The sequence below is a fragment of the Chrysemys picta genome, chromosome 3, assembly GCF_011386835.1.
Source record: "Chrysemys picta bellii isolate R12L10 chromosome 3, ASM1138683v2, whole genome shotgun sequence".
NCBI lineage: Eukaryota > Metazoa > Chordata > Testudines > Emydidae > Chrysemys > Chrysemys picta.
In genome coordinates, this window is record NC_088793.1 from 50,355,550 (window position 1) to 50,371,484 (window position 15,935).

At 46.1% G+C, this 15,935-nt stretch overlaps 1 protein-coding gene across 11 annotated transcripts in view; it reads left to right on the top strand.

Annotated features, from left to right (window-relative positions):
• Positions 1-15,935, top strand: part of PRIM2 (DNA primase subunit 2) — a 290,346-nt gene that overhangs the window by 255,181 nt on the left and 19,230 nt on the right. For all 11 annotated transcript variants that reach the window (XM_024101569.3, XM_065587909.1, XM_065587908.1 and 8 more), the window contains one exon: positions 14,672-14,740. In XM_024101569.3, the coding sequence (XP_023957337.2) occupies positions 14,672-14,740 (69 nt within the window). The remainder of the gene's footprint in view (positions 1-14,671; positions 14,741-15,935) is intronic.

Consider the following 15,935-nt stretch of genomic DNA (forward strand, 5'->3'; position numbering starts at 1 on the left):
AAAGCAGGGTTTGGGGTGGAGGCTGACAGCTCGCGACCCCCCATGTAATAACCTCATGACCCCCTGAGGGGTCCCGACCCCCAGTTTGAGAACCCCTGTGCTAAATGATGAACTAGCACTTGGCTGAGCTCTCACGGGTTAATACATTGTTAATGTAGCCTCACATTCTACAAGGCAGCAGGAATGGAGGGGAGGGGAGATAGCATAGCAGACAGAGACAGACATACACCTTGTGTGTGGGAGAGAGAGAGACATGCACACTGCCCCTTAAGTAAGCTGACCCACTCTTAAGTGTATTGTCTTTTTAAGTTAGGGTTACCATATTTCAACAATCAAAAAAGAGGACGGGAGGAGCCCCGCCCTAGCCCCGCCCCTGTCCTAGCCCCGCCCCCGTCCTGTCCTAGCCCCGCCCCTGCCCCTTCCACTCCCTCCCACTTCCTGCCCCCTCAGAACCCCCAACCCTCCCCCGCACTCCTTGTCCCCTGACTGCCCCCCAGGACTCCACCCCCTCCCTAAGCCTCCCTGCCTCTTGTCCCCTGACTGCCCCCTCCTGAGACCTTCCCCACATCCTAACTGGCCCCCTAGGACCCTACCCCCTACCTGTCCCCTGACTTCCCCCTCCTGGGACCCCTGCTCCTAACTGCCCTCCAGAACCCCACCCCCTACCTAAGCCTCCCTGTTCCTTATCCCCTAACTGCCCCTTCCTAAGACCCCTCTCCCTAACTGCCCCCCAGGACCCTACCTCCTACCTGTACCCTGACTGCCCAAAACCTTACACCCCCAACCCCCAGAAAGCCCCCCACGAACTCCCGACCCCCCCCCCCCGCTCCTTGTCCCCTGACTGCCCCCTCCTGGGACCCCTGCTCCTAACTGCCCTCCAGAACCCCACCCCCTACCTAAGCCTCCCTGTGCCTTGTCCCCTAACTGCCCCCTCCTGAGACCCCCCCCCACCTGTACCCTGACTGCCCAAAACCTTACACCCCCCACCCCCTATTTATGTACAGGCGTGACTACCTGCCCTTTCCTGGTTACTATACGCGGCCAGTCCGCATCCACATTCAGTAGTTAAAAAAAAAAAAAAACCTAATAATTTAAATTGGAATTTCATCCATTAATAAGTATTTATTATATAGTTAAAACCATTCTATTGAAGGGCAGATATTAAATAACACTAAATATGTTAATGTTCAAAACAATATTAAAAATTTGAAAATTTAGAGCATGGAAACCAAAATAGCTAAAATTTAGTTTTGGCAAGATACACGGAATGGAAACTCCGGGATCTTTACCTGTCACTGAATATAGCCATCATACCAATAGTGGAATATAAAACAAGTCTACATATACTCTCCTTAAAATTTTTACTTCTGTCCATTCCCAATAATTGTAACAAATCATTATTACCTTCACTCCACTTGCCACGCGCCCCAAGCACAAAACCAAAGAAGTGGATATTTTTACCTCCCGTTAAGTTTTTAATTTCTTCCTCTAACTCAAGATACCCACTACCACCCCCTACCTAAGCCTCCCTGTGCCTTGTCCCCTAACTGCCCCCTCCTGAGACCCCCCCCACCTGTACCCTGACTGCCCAAAACCTTACACCCCCCACCCCCTACCTAAGCCTCCCTGTTCCTTGTCCCCTAACTGCCCCCTCCTGAGACCCCCCCCACCTGTACCCTGACTGCCCAAAACCTTACACCCCCAACCCCCAGACAGCCCCCCCCGAACTCCTGACCCATCCAACCCTCCCCCCTGCTCCCTGTCTCTTGACTAACCCCCCCACCCCAGAACCTCCCTGCCGCTTCTCTGGCCCCCGGCTCCCTTACTGTGCTGCAGAGCAGCGCGCTCGACAGCGGGGGAGGGGAGCAGGGTCGGAGCTCCAGACGGCGAACGGCCGGCGATCTGTGAATGCAGGGAGGGAGGGAGAGGAGGGGAGTGGTGTCAAGTTTCAGGAGAGAGGAGTGGGGAAGTGAAGGAAGGGCTCTGGCTCTGGCTGCCTGAGCCCCGGCTGCTCTGTAAGCCGCGCGCACGCTCTGTATGGGGGGGGGGAGGAGGGAAAGTCCGGACATTGACAAATTCCTCCCGGACGCTATTTTTAACTCAAAAAAGCCGGACATGTCCGGGGGAATCCGGACGAATGGTAACCCTATTTTAAGTGGATCAGGAAGTTGAGAGATCAGCTGCTGCCCCAGGCTCTCTCTGTCTCTCTCTGTCTGTGTCCCCACCCTGCTCTATATGGAGAAGAAGGGGTAAGCGGGGTGTAGGAGCAGGGGGGAGGGGGACATCCTGACATTAGCCCCCTCCCTCCCCCCACCCTGCACAGCAAGCAGGAGGCTCGGGGAGCAGCTCCAAGGCAGAGGGCAGGAGCAGCACATGGCAGTGGGGGGAGGGATAGCTTCAATTGTTAGCCTGCTGGCAGCCGCTGCACAGGGAACTTAGGGGAGCGGGGAGCTGATAGGGGGTTGCCGGTCCACCCTGGTTCCAAGCCCCCACCAGCTAGCTGCAAAAGGCAGCTCTTCCTGCAAGCAGTGGACAAAGCAGGCGGCTGCCAAACGATGTTAGAAGGGAGCATTGCACAACTTTAAACGAGCATGTTCCCTAATTGATCATTAACATAACAACGAAACAACTTTAACTGGGGCGACTTTAAGTGAGGAGTTACTGTATATTAAAATAAATGTATTTCTGACTTCTTATAAAACAGTGGTCTCCAAACCATGGGGCGTGCTACCCTAGGGGTACATGGAGAACATTCAGGGGGCTCAGCAGGGCTCAGGCTAGCCCCTACAGGGGGGAGGGGAGGGAGTGCCACCTAGCTCCACTCTGCCGCCAGCTCTGCTCTGCCCCTCTGCACCCCACAGACCTGGCTCCAGGCCAGGACTCGGCTCCTGGCCCTGGCCCTGGCCCTGGCCCTGGCTCCAGCCCCGCCCGCAGCTGGGGCCCTGGCCTGGCCATAGCTCTGTGATGTAATTTCCCCTACTCAATCTTCAGGCCTTTCCTAGCATATATTGTTTGCAATCACTATTAATATAACTAGCACCATGGTGGGTGAGGTAGAGAGTAAAGCAGCATTTAAAGTGAAGTTAGCTAAAATCATATTGGGTGTCGGCGCGGGGAATAGGGATGGACAACATGGAAGGGGAAAGAGATGACAAAGAAAAAGCGTTCTGAGAAAATATATGAAAACAATGTAGAACAAATCTAATCTATTTGAACAGCAGGAGGGATACTAAGGAAATAAAAAGATTTTATAAAAAAAGCACATTTGGAAATATTTGTATCCAGTCTTTCTAAGTTTAAAACATTTTAAGATAAAAATTTAGACCATTTAAATTCTTCTTTCTTATAAGATGCAACAGTGGGTCCTGTGGCACCTTTAAGACTAACAGAAGTATTGGGAGCATAAGCTTTCGTGGGTAAGAACCTCACTTCTTCAGATGCAAGTCTTTAGATAGAGTTCTATTCTATACGGCTAAATGCAGTGCCTTGCATGGTGTCAAGTATCAGAGGGTTAGCCGTGTTAGTCTGAATCTGTAAAAAGCAACAGAGGGTCCTGTGGCACCTTTAAGACTAACAGAAATATTGGGAGCATAAGCTTTCGTGGGTAAGAACCTCACTTCTTACTTGCATCTGAAGAAGTGAGGTTCTTACCCAGGAAAGCTTATGCTCCCAATACTTCTGTTAGTCTTAAAGGTGCCACAGGACCCACTGTTGCTTTTTACAGATTCAGACTAACACGGCTACCCCTCTGATACTTTCTTATAAGATGTAATCCGTATTCTAAATTTACAAATATCGTATAACAAAGATAAAGTACTGCTGAGAGAGTCTGTTGATTTAGGAACCTGCCTGCTATAATAAAGTACCATAATACTGAAGGCAGGATTAAAATATAGGTTTTTGCCATTGGTACAGGAATGGGCCGTCTTTGATTTGGAAGTCTTGTTAACTGCCCAAGTGAGAATATTGTTTATTTTATTAGTTGTAATCCTAAAAGAGGAACAGAGAAGGGAGAGAAGCATGTATGGAAAAAGTATTGGAGATGAATGAACACTACAAAAGGAGAATTAAGGAAAAAGAGAATCAACAAATCACTTGAAATAAAACATATAAATAGAATATTCCACAATCTAATCATAAATTGATACATTTTGTACATTTAGACAATTTATAAAGTAAAACACTTCCAAACTAAAAATCATATTCATATTAAATTCAGAAGAAATTCCAAATGTTAAAAATAGCTAGGAAGATATGTATAGTACTTCCTTGTGCCTGTGATATTAATCTAGATTGTGCCGCAGAAATTTCCTTATATTCCCTCCCAAACTGTGGAAGGGAGAGAAACTCTGAAGAAATCTAAGAGTTTAGCCTTGGAGACTGAGGAATCTGACTACTGTCATTTAAATCTGAACAACTGTCAACTCAGGAAGGGCCAGCGAATTAATAGAAAATGTATCTCCCAGAAATAGCTGAAAATAGAGTTTGCAAAACATCTAATTTCAGATGCTTCTAATTTACAAGTATAAAAACATATTAAATTAAAAATAGTATGTTAAAAAACTGGAAGGTTGCAAAGTTAAGCACTCAGACACAGAAATGGCAGAGTTAAGTTTGCTCACACAGTAGACTTTCAGCAGTGGACTTCTGAAACTGAAAAAAACCACTAGCATATAAATTATTTTATTTGAAAGTTTAAAATTAGAAAACGTCTACCTTCATTTAACAATCTATCCAGGGGTTACTGCAACAAATATATTCACATATTGACACCTTCTTTTCATTCAGATGTGTACTTGCTCGTCAATTAGATATTTATTGTGTTCTTTACTAGCACTCTTAAAAATTGAGGTTTATGCCTCAGGGGCCTATAAAAGAAACGGGAAAAGTTAAGGGAGGGTTGTTTGTAGTGGAACCTCTGTGTAGATATTTTTGAAGAGACTCTGATGGAGCAGGTGCTTTGGGGGTTATTATTGCCCTTGTTTGTTGGCAGTGGATTTTAACTGTTCTGGTGATAGCAAGTTCTGAGGAAGCTATTGCATCACCACAATTAAAAAATAATATCACCTAAAATAGTACCAACATGAGTGATACTGAAAACCATGAGACCAAATATTGTTTCCTACAAGAAGCAATAATTGAGGAGTATTAATGGGGCATCAACTGTGGCAAAACTGAAAGAATGATTTCATAGACTACAGCTGAGCATTTTGAGGAAACGGTTTAAAGCAGATAGAGAAGTCAGTATAATGTTTATGTATATGTTCTATAGAAATGGAGCTGTCAGAAATTCATGCTGTTCACTGTAAAATACAAATTAAATATCAAACAGCAACAGAATGGCACATGCCCAATATCAGTAAGTAACCAAAGGTCACAATAAAGTCCTAACAGAGCAGCCTGAGTTATGCTGAGGTGTTTAGAAACTGACCTGAAACTGAAAAAAACAATAATGTGTTCAAGTATGTTCCAGAAGCTGCACCTCAATCAGGGATTGTGCTGGAATGTCTTCTTGCCTCTGCAAGCCTACTCCTCACAACTGTGCCTAGTTGTGAATTTTTTGTATATAGTTGTTATAAAATTGTTAGTTTTATAGTTCCCTTAGTGTAGATTTAGAGTAGTTTGTTAGTCCCGAATGGGACTTAGCCTAGGGAGAGGGCATGCCCTGTCCCCGAGCTTCAGACCTTGTGACTGTTGCAAGAAACCCATGCCAGTCAGTGATCACCATATAAGCTGTTCGAAACCCATGTTAGCGACAAGTGTTGTATTTACAAGTTTCAGACTGCGGACCAAAAAGGAATGGGGCATTCGTCTCCGAGCACTCCTTATGGAAACAGCCTTTACTCCAGCCTCAGGGCCGCCTGAATCGGACTCTGTTCCTAGCACTGTGGTCTCGGTGCAGAGCGTGCTGCCAGCACCGACTGCAGACCGACACCAATCCCCATCCCCAGTACCGGCTAAAAAGCAAAAAATAAAGACTGGGAAGGGCTGTTCTACATCTTGTAAAGGGAAGGAGAGGACTGGAGGAGAGCAAAGACCCGCGAGGGGCAGTTTTTCCCCTCCAGTCGGAGGTCAGGCCCCAACTCCCGCTGAGCGGTTGAGCCTGCTCCAAGAGCTTCCCACCACCCTGGGGACTGGCAGACGCACTTGGCTCCATAGCGGTGCCATCCATGCCGGAGGCCTGTGCCACCCACCCCAGGTACAGATGTGCCTCGTTTGAGGGGTAAACCTGCCTTGGGACCCTTCCAATGGTTCCCATCAGTGCATCACCGCTCCTTGCCACAGGGGATGTCCTGTAAGCACTCGCCTGAACCGCAGCACCAACCCGCAGACACGGGTCGGTTGGCGTCCGGATTTCTTGGCATCGGTCCACGGATTCCAAGCAGTGTTTCTTGGGCTTGAGGCAGTGATCGCCAGTGGGCTGGCACAGAACCCCAGAGACATAGCACCAGTTAGTCTCCAGAGGTCCTGTGCCAAGAGCGCCTGAGCCGCTCTCCCAGTACATAGCAGCTCTCCAGAAGGTCAAGAGGCCGGTCCCCTGAGCCCCGTCGCCAGACTGCCAGTACGGGTCACTGTGAGCGTGTTGACAATCTGTAACATGCTAGTCTACTTGCTCATGTTCCCACACGATGGAACGGCACAGCCCAGGCATCAATCGCCAGGGTACCATTGCTCATCTGCCGAACACTGCCACCAGTCCCTGGAATGGTGACACTGACAGCCACCGCCCTCCTACAGATTCTCAGCATAGGTTCAGGGCTAGAGCCAATGGGATCAGGGTAGACAGGTGGCCTTGGCACTGTCCTGGTCCCCCGGACATAGAATCATCCCCCTCCTCGGGCTCCGACAGCGAGAAAGAGATGCTGCCCGCAAGATAGGGCCACCCATCAGGGGCATTGTTCCCCACTGGGCCACCGGTAGCCTTCCCCCTGGCAACTCTGGAACCGTTGGGGATTTCCCTAACCATCGCAGGAGTATAAGCTGGCCTCGGGCGCATCCAACAAATGGTCGGCAGCAGTCTCCTGCCCACTCCTGGACTTGGATGTGGAGTCAGAGCAGGCTTCCCAGGTTCAGGCAGTCTTGACTGAGGCTCCCATGGCAGAAGCGGCGGAGCTGACAGACCCACCCATTCCTGCCTCCTTGTCGTCTTCACCTGACGAGATGATAGCAGGGTCCTCACCTGGTTCCCCAGGATGATGCCAAAGGTCACTAGGAGCTCTTGAAGAGGGTCACCTTGAATTTGGGGCTGGAAGCCAAGGAGTTGGTAGAGCCCTCGGACTCCTTGTTTGATGTACTTAGTGCGGCAGCCCCAGCCAGGGTAGCACTGCTGGTGCACGAGGGAGTGGTGAGAATCACTAAGACCCTGTGGCAGACACCTTCCTTGCTGCCCCCCTCTCCAAGTGGGCAGAGCGAAAATACTATGTCCCCTCTAAGGGGTATGAGTATCTTTATACCCACCCCTTCCCCAAGCTCACTGGTTGTGTTGGCAGCCAATGAGCACAACAGACGGGGCCAGCCGGGATCGACACCTAAGAACAAGGAAGACTAAGAGGCTCAATCTCTTTGGTATAAAGATTTATTCTACATCCAGCCTCCGTCTGAGAGTGGCCAACCCACAAGGCCTTCCTTGGCCATTATGATTTTAAAATCTGGCAGTCAATGGCCAAGTTCTCAGATGCACTGCCAGAGAAACCCAGGAAGGAATTCCTGGTTAGCCTAGATGAGAGTAGGGTGGTAGCCAGGGCAGCCCTCCAAGCAGCCTCAGATGCAGCAGACTCTGCAGCCTGAACCATGGCCTCGGCAATTTCAATGAGGCGGGCATCCTGGTTGCAGTCGTCGGGTCTTTCGACAGAGGTTCAACAGACCATCTAGGACCTCCCATTCGATGTTCTGGGACTTTTTTCGGAACAGACAGACCGTAAATTGCACAGCCTGAAAGACTCGAGCCTACCTTGTGCACCCTGGGCCTGTACATGCCGGGGCCGGCAAGGAAGCAGTTTAAGCCACAGCAGGCCTATAGGTTCAGGAGCCAACCTCGGTCAGAGCCCTTCCATAAGAAGGGCAAGGGCTATAAATGCCGGCAAGGCCATCAGCCGGCATTGTCTGCTCACTGGAGCTCCACCCATAACCAATCAGTGGTAAGTAGGCATTTTGAGGGTGTGCTTGAGGGCGACCTTCCATCCTGTGTCCTGGATCCTGCTCCCCTGTTACTTTCCAATTGCCTGTTCCCCTTCCTCCCTGCCTGGGCTTCTATAACATTGGACTGGCGGGTTCTCAGCACAGTAGCAGGGGGATATACTCTCCAGTTTATTTCTCTCCCCTCCTTCCATCCCTCCTCCCTGTCCCTCTTCAGGGACCCTTCTCACGAGCATCTGAGAGGGGCAAGGCTTTCTCCGGGTGGGAGCTGTGGAAGAAATCCCGCTACATTTAAGGGGCAAGGGGTTTTACTCCCGCTATTTTTTGATCCCAAAGGCTAAATGGGGTCTATGGCCCATCCTCGACCTGCGGAACCTCAACAAGTATCTCAAGAAGTTGAAATTTTGCATAGTCTCCATCATTTATTCCCTGGATTCAGGAGACTGGTACACCGCCCTTGATTTGAACGGTGTTTACTTTCACATATCGATATTCCATGCTCAGAGAGAGTTCCTACGTTTCATAGTTGGGACCACCCACCACCAATTTGTGGTGCTCCCGTTTGGCCTGGCAACAGCGCCAAGAGTGGTTACGAATTGCATATCAATGGTGGTGGCCTACATCAGGCATCGGGGTATCCAGATTTACCTGTACCTCGACAACTGGCTCATCCAGAGCTGCTCTAGGGCCCAAGTCCAATGCAGTGTCAAAATGCTGCACGCACGCCACTTGTCGGGCTCTGGGCCTGCAGATAAACAAACAAACGTCAACGTTAGTCCCAGTCCAATGGATAGAGTTTATTGGGGTGGTACTCAACTCTACACGAGCAAGAGCATTTCTGCCACAGGCCAGGTTCAGGGCAATGTCACATCTAATTGCCAGCGTCACTGCACATCTGCTCATCGTGGCCCAGGTCTGTCTCAGACTATTGGGTCACATGCCATGCGAGGCTCAGACTGCGCCCCCCTCAAATGTGGCTAGCGACAGTCTACTCCCCGGCCAGACATCACCTGGACAAGGTCATCACGGTCCCTCCAAAGGTACTTACCTCTCTGCAGTGGTGGACCGACCCGAGGTTGGTGCTGGAAGGAGTGCCGTTCGAGAGTCCACGACCCACAGACTCCCTATCATCGGATGGATCTGACCTCGGTTTGGGGGGCACATATCAGTACGCTGCGGACTCAAGGGACATGGTCTCGAGAGGAGCTCACATTACATATAAATGTCAGGGAGCTCAGGACCATCCGTCTAGCCTGCAGTGTCTTCCTTCCTCAGCTGTCCGGTCGGGTAGTGCAGGTGTTGATGGACTTTCTATGTGTCTAAGTGGCCTCAACTTTCTATGTCCACAGGCAGGGCGCGCACACTCGTTGGCTCTCTGCCAGGAGGCCCTCTGCCTGTGGGACTTTTGCATTCAGCATTCGATCCACCTGGAAGCCTCACATCTCCTCGGCGTCTGGAACACGCTGGCAGATCTCCTCAGCAGGTCCTTTTTCCGTGGTCGCTTCATTCAGTGGTCATCAAGGCGCTCTTGATGGGGTCAAGTGGGGGTCTCCCCAAGTGGACCTATTCGCCCCCAGACAGAACAGAAGGTGTCATCAGTTCTGTTCTCTCCAGCGCCTCAACAGAGGTTCCCTTTCCGATTATTTTCTCCTGTCATGGTCGGGAGACCTGATATATGCCTTCCCGACAATTCCGCTTATCAGCAAAGTCCTCTCAAAAATCAAAAGGGACAAGGTGCAAGTCATTATGATCGCCCTGGCATGGCCTTGCCAGCACTGGTTTGGCATGCTCATGGAACTGGCCGTGGCAGCCCCATGGCCACTGCCCAGCCCCCCGAAACCTACTCTTGCCAAATCACGGTCAGTTCCTGCACACAAACCTTACCTCTCTCCACCTCATGGCTTGGATGCTGCACGGCATGTAAAGAACCCAGAGGAACAGGCCTGCTCTAGTCAGGTACAGCAGGTTCTCTTGGAAAGCAGAAAGCCCTCCACCAGAGCGACTTACCTGGCAAAATGGAAGTGCTTCTCCTGCTGGGTGTCGGAACGCAACATCTCCCTGACCCAGTCATCTCTGCAGTCCATCTTGGATTAACTGCTTCACTTAAAGCACCTTAAAGCACTTAAAGCACCTTCTCTTCGATCAAGGTGCACTTGGGAGCCATATCGGCCTTCTACTCTCGCATCCAGGGTAAATCTGTATTCTCTCATGAGATGTTGATCAGCTTCCTGAAGGGCCTTGAGCGTCTCTTACCGCCGATCCGGGACCTAGTACCCCAATGTGACCTCAACCTAGTCCTCTCCAGGCTCACAGGCCCCCCCCCCTTTGAGCCCATGGCTTCTTGCTCCCTTCCCCATCTATCGTGGAAGGTTGCTTTTCTTGTAGTGATTACATTGGAGCCTCACTTCCAATCCACCATATACAGTATTCTACAAGGACAAGGTCCAGCTGCGGCCACATCCGGCTTTCCTGCCAAAAGTGGTATCACATTTCCATGTCAACCAGGATATCTTCCTCCCGGTGTTCTGTCCAAAGCAGTGGTGGGCAACCTGCAGCCCATCAGGGTAATCTGCTGGCAGGCTACGAGACAGTTTGTTTACACTGACCATCTGCAGGCATGGCCGCTCGGAGCTCCCAGAGGCTGTGGTTCTCCATTCCCAGCCAATGGGAACTGCGGGCGGCCGTGCCTGCAGATGGTTGATGTAAACAAACTGTTTCACAGCCCATCAGTGGATTACCCTGACGGGCTGCAGGTTGCCCACCACAGGTCCAAAGCCTCACTCGACCAATTAGGAGAGGTGGCTGCACGCTCTGGATGTCCAGCATGCCCTGACGTTCTACCTGGAGCACACCAAACCCTTCTGTGGGTCGATCCAGCTCTTTAGTGCTACAGTTGACAGGATGAAAGGTCTTCCGGTGTCCACTCAAAAGATTTTGAATGGGATCACCCCTGCATCGGTACTTGTTACGAGCTGGTACAGGCTGTGCCTCCACTGATAGTGAAGACTCACTCGACTTTGGCTGCCTTCCTAGCACATGTCCCTATCCAGGATACCTGCACGGCCGCGACGTGGTCTTTAGTACACATATTCATGACACATTGCACCATCACCCAGTAAGCCAGAGATGATGCTGGATTTGGCAGAGCTGTGTTGCAATAAACACATCCATGAACTCCTACCCGCCTCCTGTGGTACTGCTTGGGAGTCACCTACAATGGAATGGATGTGAGCAAGCACTCAAAGAAGAAAAGAACTCAAAGTTACTTTTCTGTAACTGGTGTTCTTCGAGATGTGTTGCTCGTGTCCATTTTATGACCCACCCTCCTTCCCCACTGTTGGCATTTCCGGCAAGAAGAAATTGAGGGTAGGGGGAGCCGGCGGCACCCCTTATATTGATGCATATGTGTGCCACTCCAGAGGGCACCAGAGCCGGTCCCCTACAGATACCACTGAGGGAAAAACTTCCGGCACCGTTACATGTGGTGAGCACACACGCCTACAATGGAATGGACATAAGCAACGCATCTCGAAGAACACCAGTTACAAAAAGGTAACTGTCTTTTTCTGAGATGAACAGATTAGACTTAAAAAGAACAGGAGTACTTGTGGCACTTTAGAGACTAACAAATTTATTAGAGCATAAACTTTCGTGGACTACAGCCCACTTCTTCGGATGCATATAGAGTGGAACATATATTGAGGATATATATATATATATATACACACACACATACAGAGAGCATGAACAGGTGGGAGTTGTTTTACCAACTCTGAGAGGCCAATTAAGTAAGAGAAAAAAACTTTTGAAGTGATAATCAAGATAGCCCAGTACAGACAGTTTGATAAGAAGTGTGAGAATACTTACAAGGGGAGATAGATTCAATGTTTGTAATGGCTCAGCCATTCCCAGTCCTTATTCAATCCTGAGTTGATCGTATCTAGTTTGCATATCAGATTATCTAAGATTAGATTTAGATATTTCTTCTTTACTAATTACTTCATTAGAGATTAAAAAGCATGATGGGCTATAAGAGAAAATTCAGATAAATACATTTATTTACGTGTCTAACAAAATTACGAGCTAAATAAATACAGCATAAAATGTTAAAATAAGTACTAACCCATGTTTTCAAGAGTAATTACCAAAATATATTTCAGAAATAACACTCCAACAATAGCTAAATGTTTTTAAATGTAAAAGCTACTAAACACTCCGTCATTACATGAATACTTATTTCTTTACATAGATTTCAGTGCTAGGAAATATTCTTATCAAGATTGCTCCATCTATATCCTATCATAATCAGCACTTGGAGCTGTTAACTTCCAATTTTTAGGTTATAACAACTCAGAGCAGATTTCAGCCCAAGAGTGGCTTTAGAGGCAGTGTAACCTAGTGGATGAATCACTGGACTGAGACTCAAAAACCCACCTTCAGTTCCAGGGTCTGCCACTGACTGACTAGCTGTGTGGCCTTCAGCAGGTCACTTTACTTCTGTGTTCCAGTTTCCTCATCTGTAAAATGAAGATAATGATACTGACCTCCTTTGTTAAAGCTCTTGAGTTCTAAGGATGAAACACGGAATATAAGAAGCTTACATCATTATTGATACAAATATTTATCTGTTGAGAACCCCCACTAAAATATCCATTTTATGCTTTCCATCCTTGGTTGTCATGAAGTGGGTATTTTGTCATCCAAATATTCCATGTCACCGTCTAGAGCACAGATTGTATGTTCAAAACAGAAAAACCCAAAGACCCCCTCAACCTAATTAAATGACGCCTATACAGATTTTAGGGATAGTGTTTTATGTTCATCGTAACTTTTAACAACTAGCACTAAATATACCATGGATACTTTTGACTCCCTTAAGTTTTTAGTTCAGAGGTACAAGCAGAATTTTTTGGATGCTGTTTTTAATTTTAAAATTAGGTATGGACACTAATACAATGGTTAACCGTGATAGCCTTTTACTTTCATGTTTTAGATATAATAGGGAAAAATAAGATAAATTGTATTTGAACTATTTTGGACAATGTTTCTTCTTTGTTTTTCATTTTTTTAAAATTTATTTTTTATTTTATTTTATTGTATTTTATTTTATTTATAATCGATTTCCTGCAAGACTAATTCAAAAAGTGGACAGGTCGGATACATAGATAGTCCCTGATTTCAGGCCCTATTGATTAGCTATCTTGGGCCTTTGTCTTTTTACACCGTATTTAAAAGAAAGTGACAGGAAGCTTAGAAATTTAATCAGTTGGGCTGTAACAGAGAAACAATGCAGTTATGCACTTTCTTGGCAGTGTGTAGTTATTTGAACTATTCTGCAAATGTAATTTATTTGTATATTGGTCAATAACGATAACTCAGAATCCAATAATGAGGGCAGCAGAGATTGAAGCCTGAATTTACTGCAGTGACATAGAAAGGTTAACCATTGAAAAAAGGTCTAGAAATTAACATTTTTTCAAGAATTCTTTTTCCCTCTACTGAGGTTATCTCTTAATTCCAGCAGCTTTCTCTGTTTGATAAGCAGAGAGAGTACACATTTTGATTATTTAAGGGAAGGAGATGGTTATGCAGCTTTAAAAATTTCAACTGATATTGCATTCTGCTGATAAGAATGCAGCACAGAAGAGATTACATGAGGTAGAACTGGGAAGCAAATTGTATTTACAAAAGATAGGATGATGCTCCTAATAGGTGTTCAAAACAGACTCTTCACTCCCATATTCTGCTGAGCTGTACTAGAAATAACTTCATTTCAAAAAGGGACAAATATGATTGAAGGTAAAAGCATTCCCCTCTTACAAATACTTTTCTAAAGGGTTTACATTAAATTTTCTTGATGGGAGCATAGCAGTATTTGATGTTGTGTCTGTATGAAGTGGTAATGTGGAAAATAAAAATATAAAAAGTGTACTTGATTGCCTCATGCTTCAACCACTTGAATTACTAGATCTATATCTGCAATTATGTCAGAATTGTTACAATATGATATTAATATACCTATCTCATAGAACTGGAAGGGACCTTGAAAGATCATCGAGTCCAGCCCCCTGCCTTCACTAGTAGGACCAAGTACTGATTTTGCCCCAGATCCCTAAATGGCCCCCTGAAGGATTGAACTCACAATCCTGGGTTTAGCAGACCGATGCTCAAACCACTGAACTATCCCATCCCCTGACAAAAACATTCTGATAATAACTGTCAGAAATATAATATGAGGATATATTTTCATCTTATTCCTGCTCTTAAATTTATTGAAATCACCAGAACATCTTTCTATCGGTGGTTGTTTTGTTTTTAATGCTACTAATGTATATTTAAGCAACCAGGGTCTGATGGAACACAGCCAGAGTTATTACAGTACACAGGTGACAGAGGTGTCATGTGCAATGTACTTTCTTGAATTATATGCCTGTCTGTTGTGAGGTATCTTATAAAGGTCAATGATAAAACACCAGTGTCAAATTCTTCAGTTCTGAATGAATGCTACTTCTAATTACTCTCCTTTTTTCTACAGATTTTGGAGTTAGTGAAAGGTATGCATTACCAGCTGGCCTGTCAGAAATACTTCCAGTTGACACAGGATGTAAGTACATATTTAATTTTTATTGTACAATAATCAGGGTGCCTTTGTCTCTAGAAAGGGCCCTGGAAATCATGCATGAAGCTCCAGAGGCTCTTTACAGTTATCACATCCATCATTGGTTGTCAAATCTTGTTAATTTTAATGAGTTAATTAGTATACGCCTTTTTGCTATGTATTTAAGCATGATTTTTGTATAAAATATTTTATACACATACATATTACTTATGTAATATAGATATATAAAAATAGAAAAGAATGACAAGATGTAGCAAAACAAAGATGGGAGGGGGGTTGAGGGATAACTCAGTGGTTTGAGCATTGGCCTGCTAAACCCAGCGTTGTGAGTTCAATCGTTAAGGAGGCCAATTAGGGTTCTGAGGCAAAATCAGTACTTGGTCCTGCTAGTGAAGGCAGGGGGCTGGACTCAATGATCTTTTAGGGTCCCTTCCAGTTCTATGAGATAGGTATATCTCCATATATTTAAAAGGGTTGTTTCTGAAAAGTCAGCATTTTTGAACATTATCACAAGCACTAAAGTTGTCAGTTCTCCTTTTTTTAAAGAAAAAAGCCTAATGAAATTTGTAGTGGATGCAACTAAAACTCTAACCACCAGTGAAAACTCGTTTTAGCCTTTTGTTTTTTAAGATATTTCATCACATATAAACATATTTGGTATCTTTAATTTATGGTGACTAATCATTTGACGACTTCCTACCTAATTTTCTTTCTCAGCTTGGTGAGTTTTTAATCATTTTTTTAAGTATGTGGTTAGTTTTTGACTTAAGACAAATTGAAAACATTGACGATGAGAGAATTTTCTCTTTGCTTCGTTCATCTCCTATAATTACTGAATTTTATTATAAAGAATATGAAAAAAAGTTTAAAAAATGGAAACTGTCTATTTTATGTGCTTATAAGGTACCAATCACCGTAGCACCTCCGTCTTTTAATGTATTTATATTATCAGGTAGGGTCATACTGTTATCCTCCATTTTACATATGGGGAACTGAGGCACAGAGAAGTTTGGTGGCAGAACAGGCCTTAAACCCAGGTCTCACAGGTCCTACAATAGTGCCCATCCTTCCTCTCCAGGACAAAGATGTCATTCAAATACAGTAAAAGCTTTGTTATCCAGCATGTTGAAGGAATGAGGAGTGCCACTAAGTAAAAAATTCCTGTTTACTAAGAGGAGGA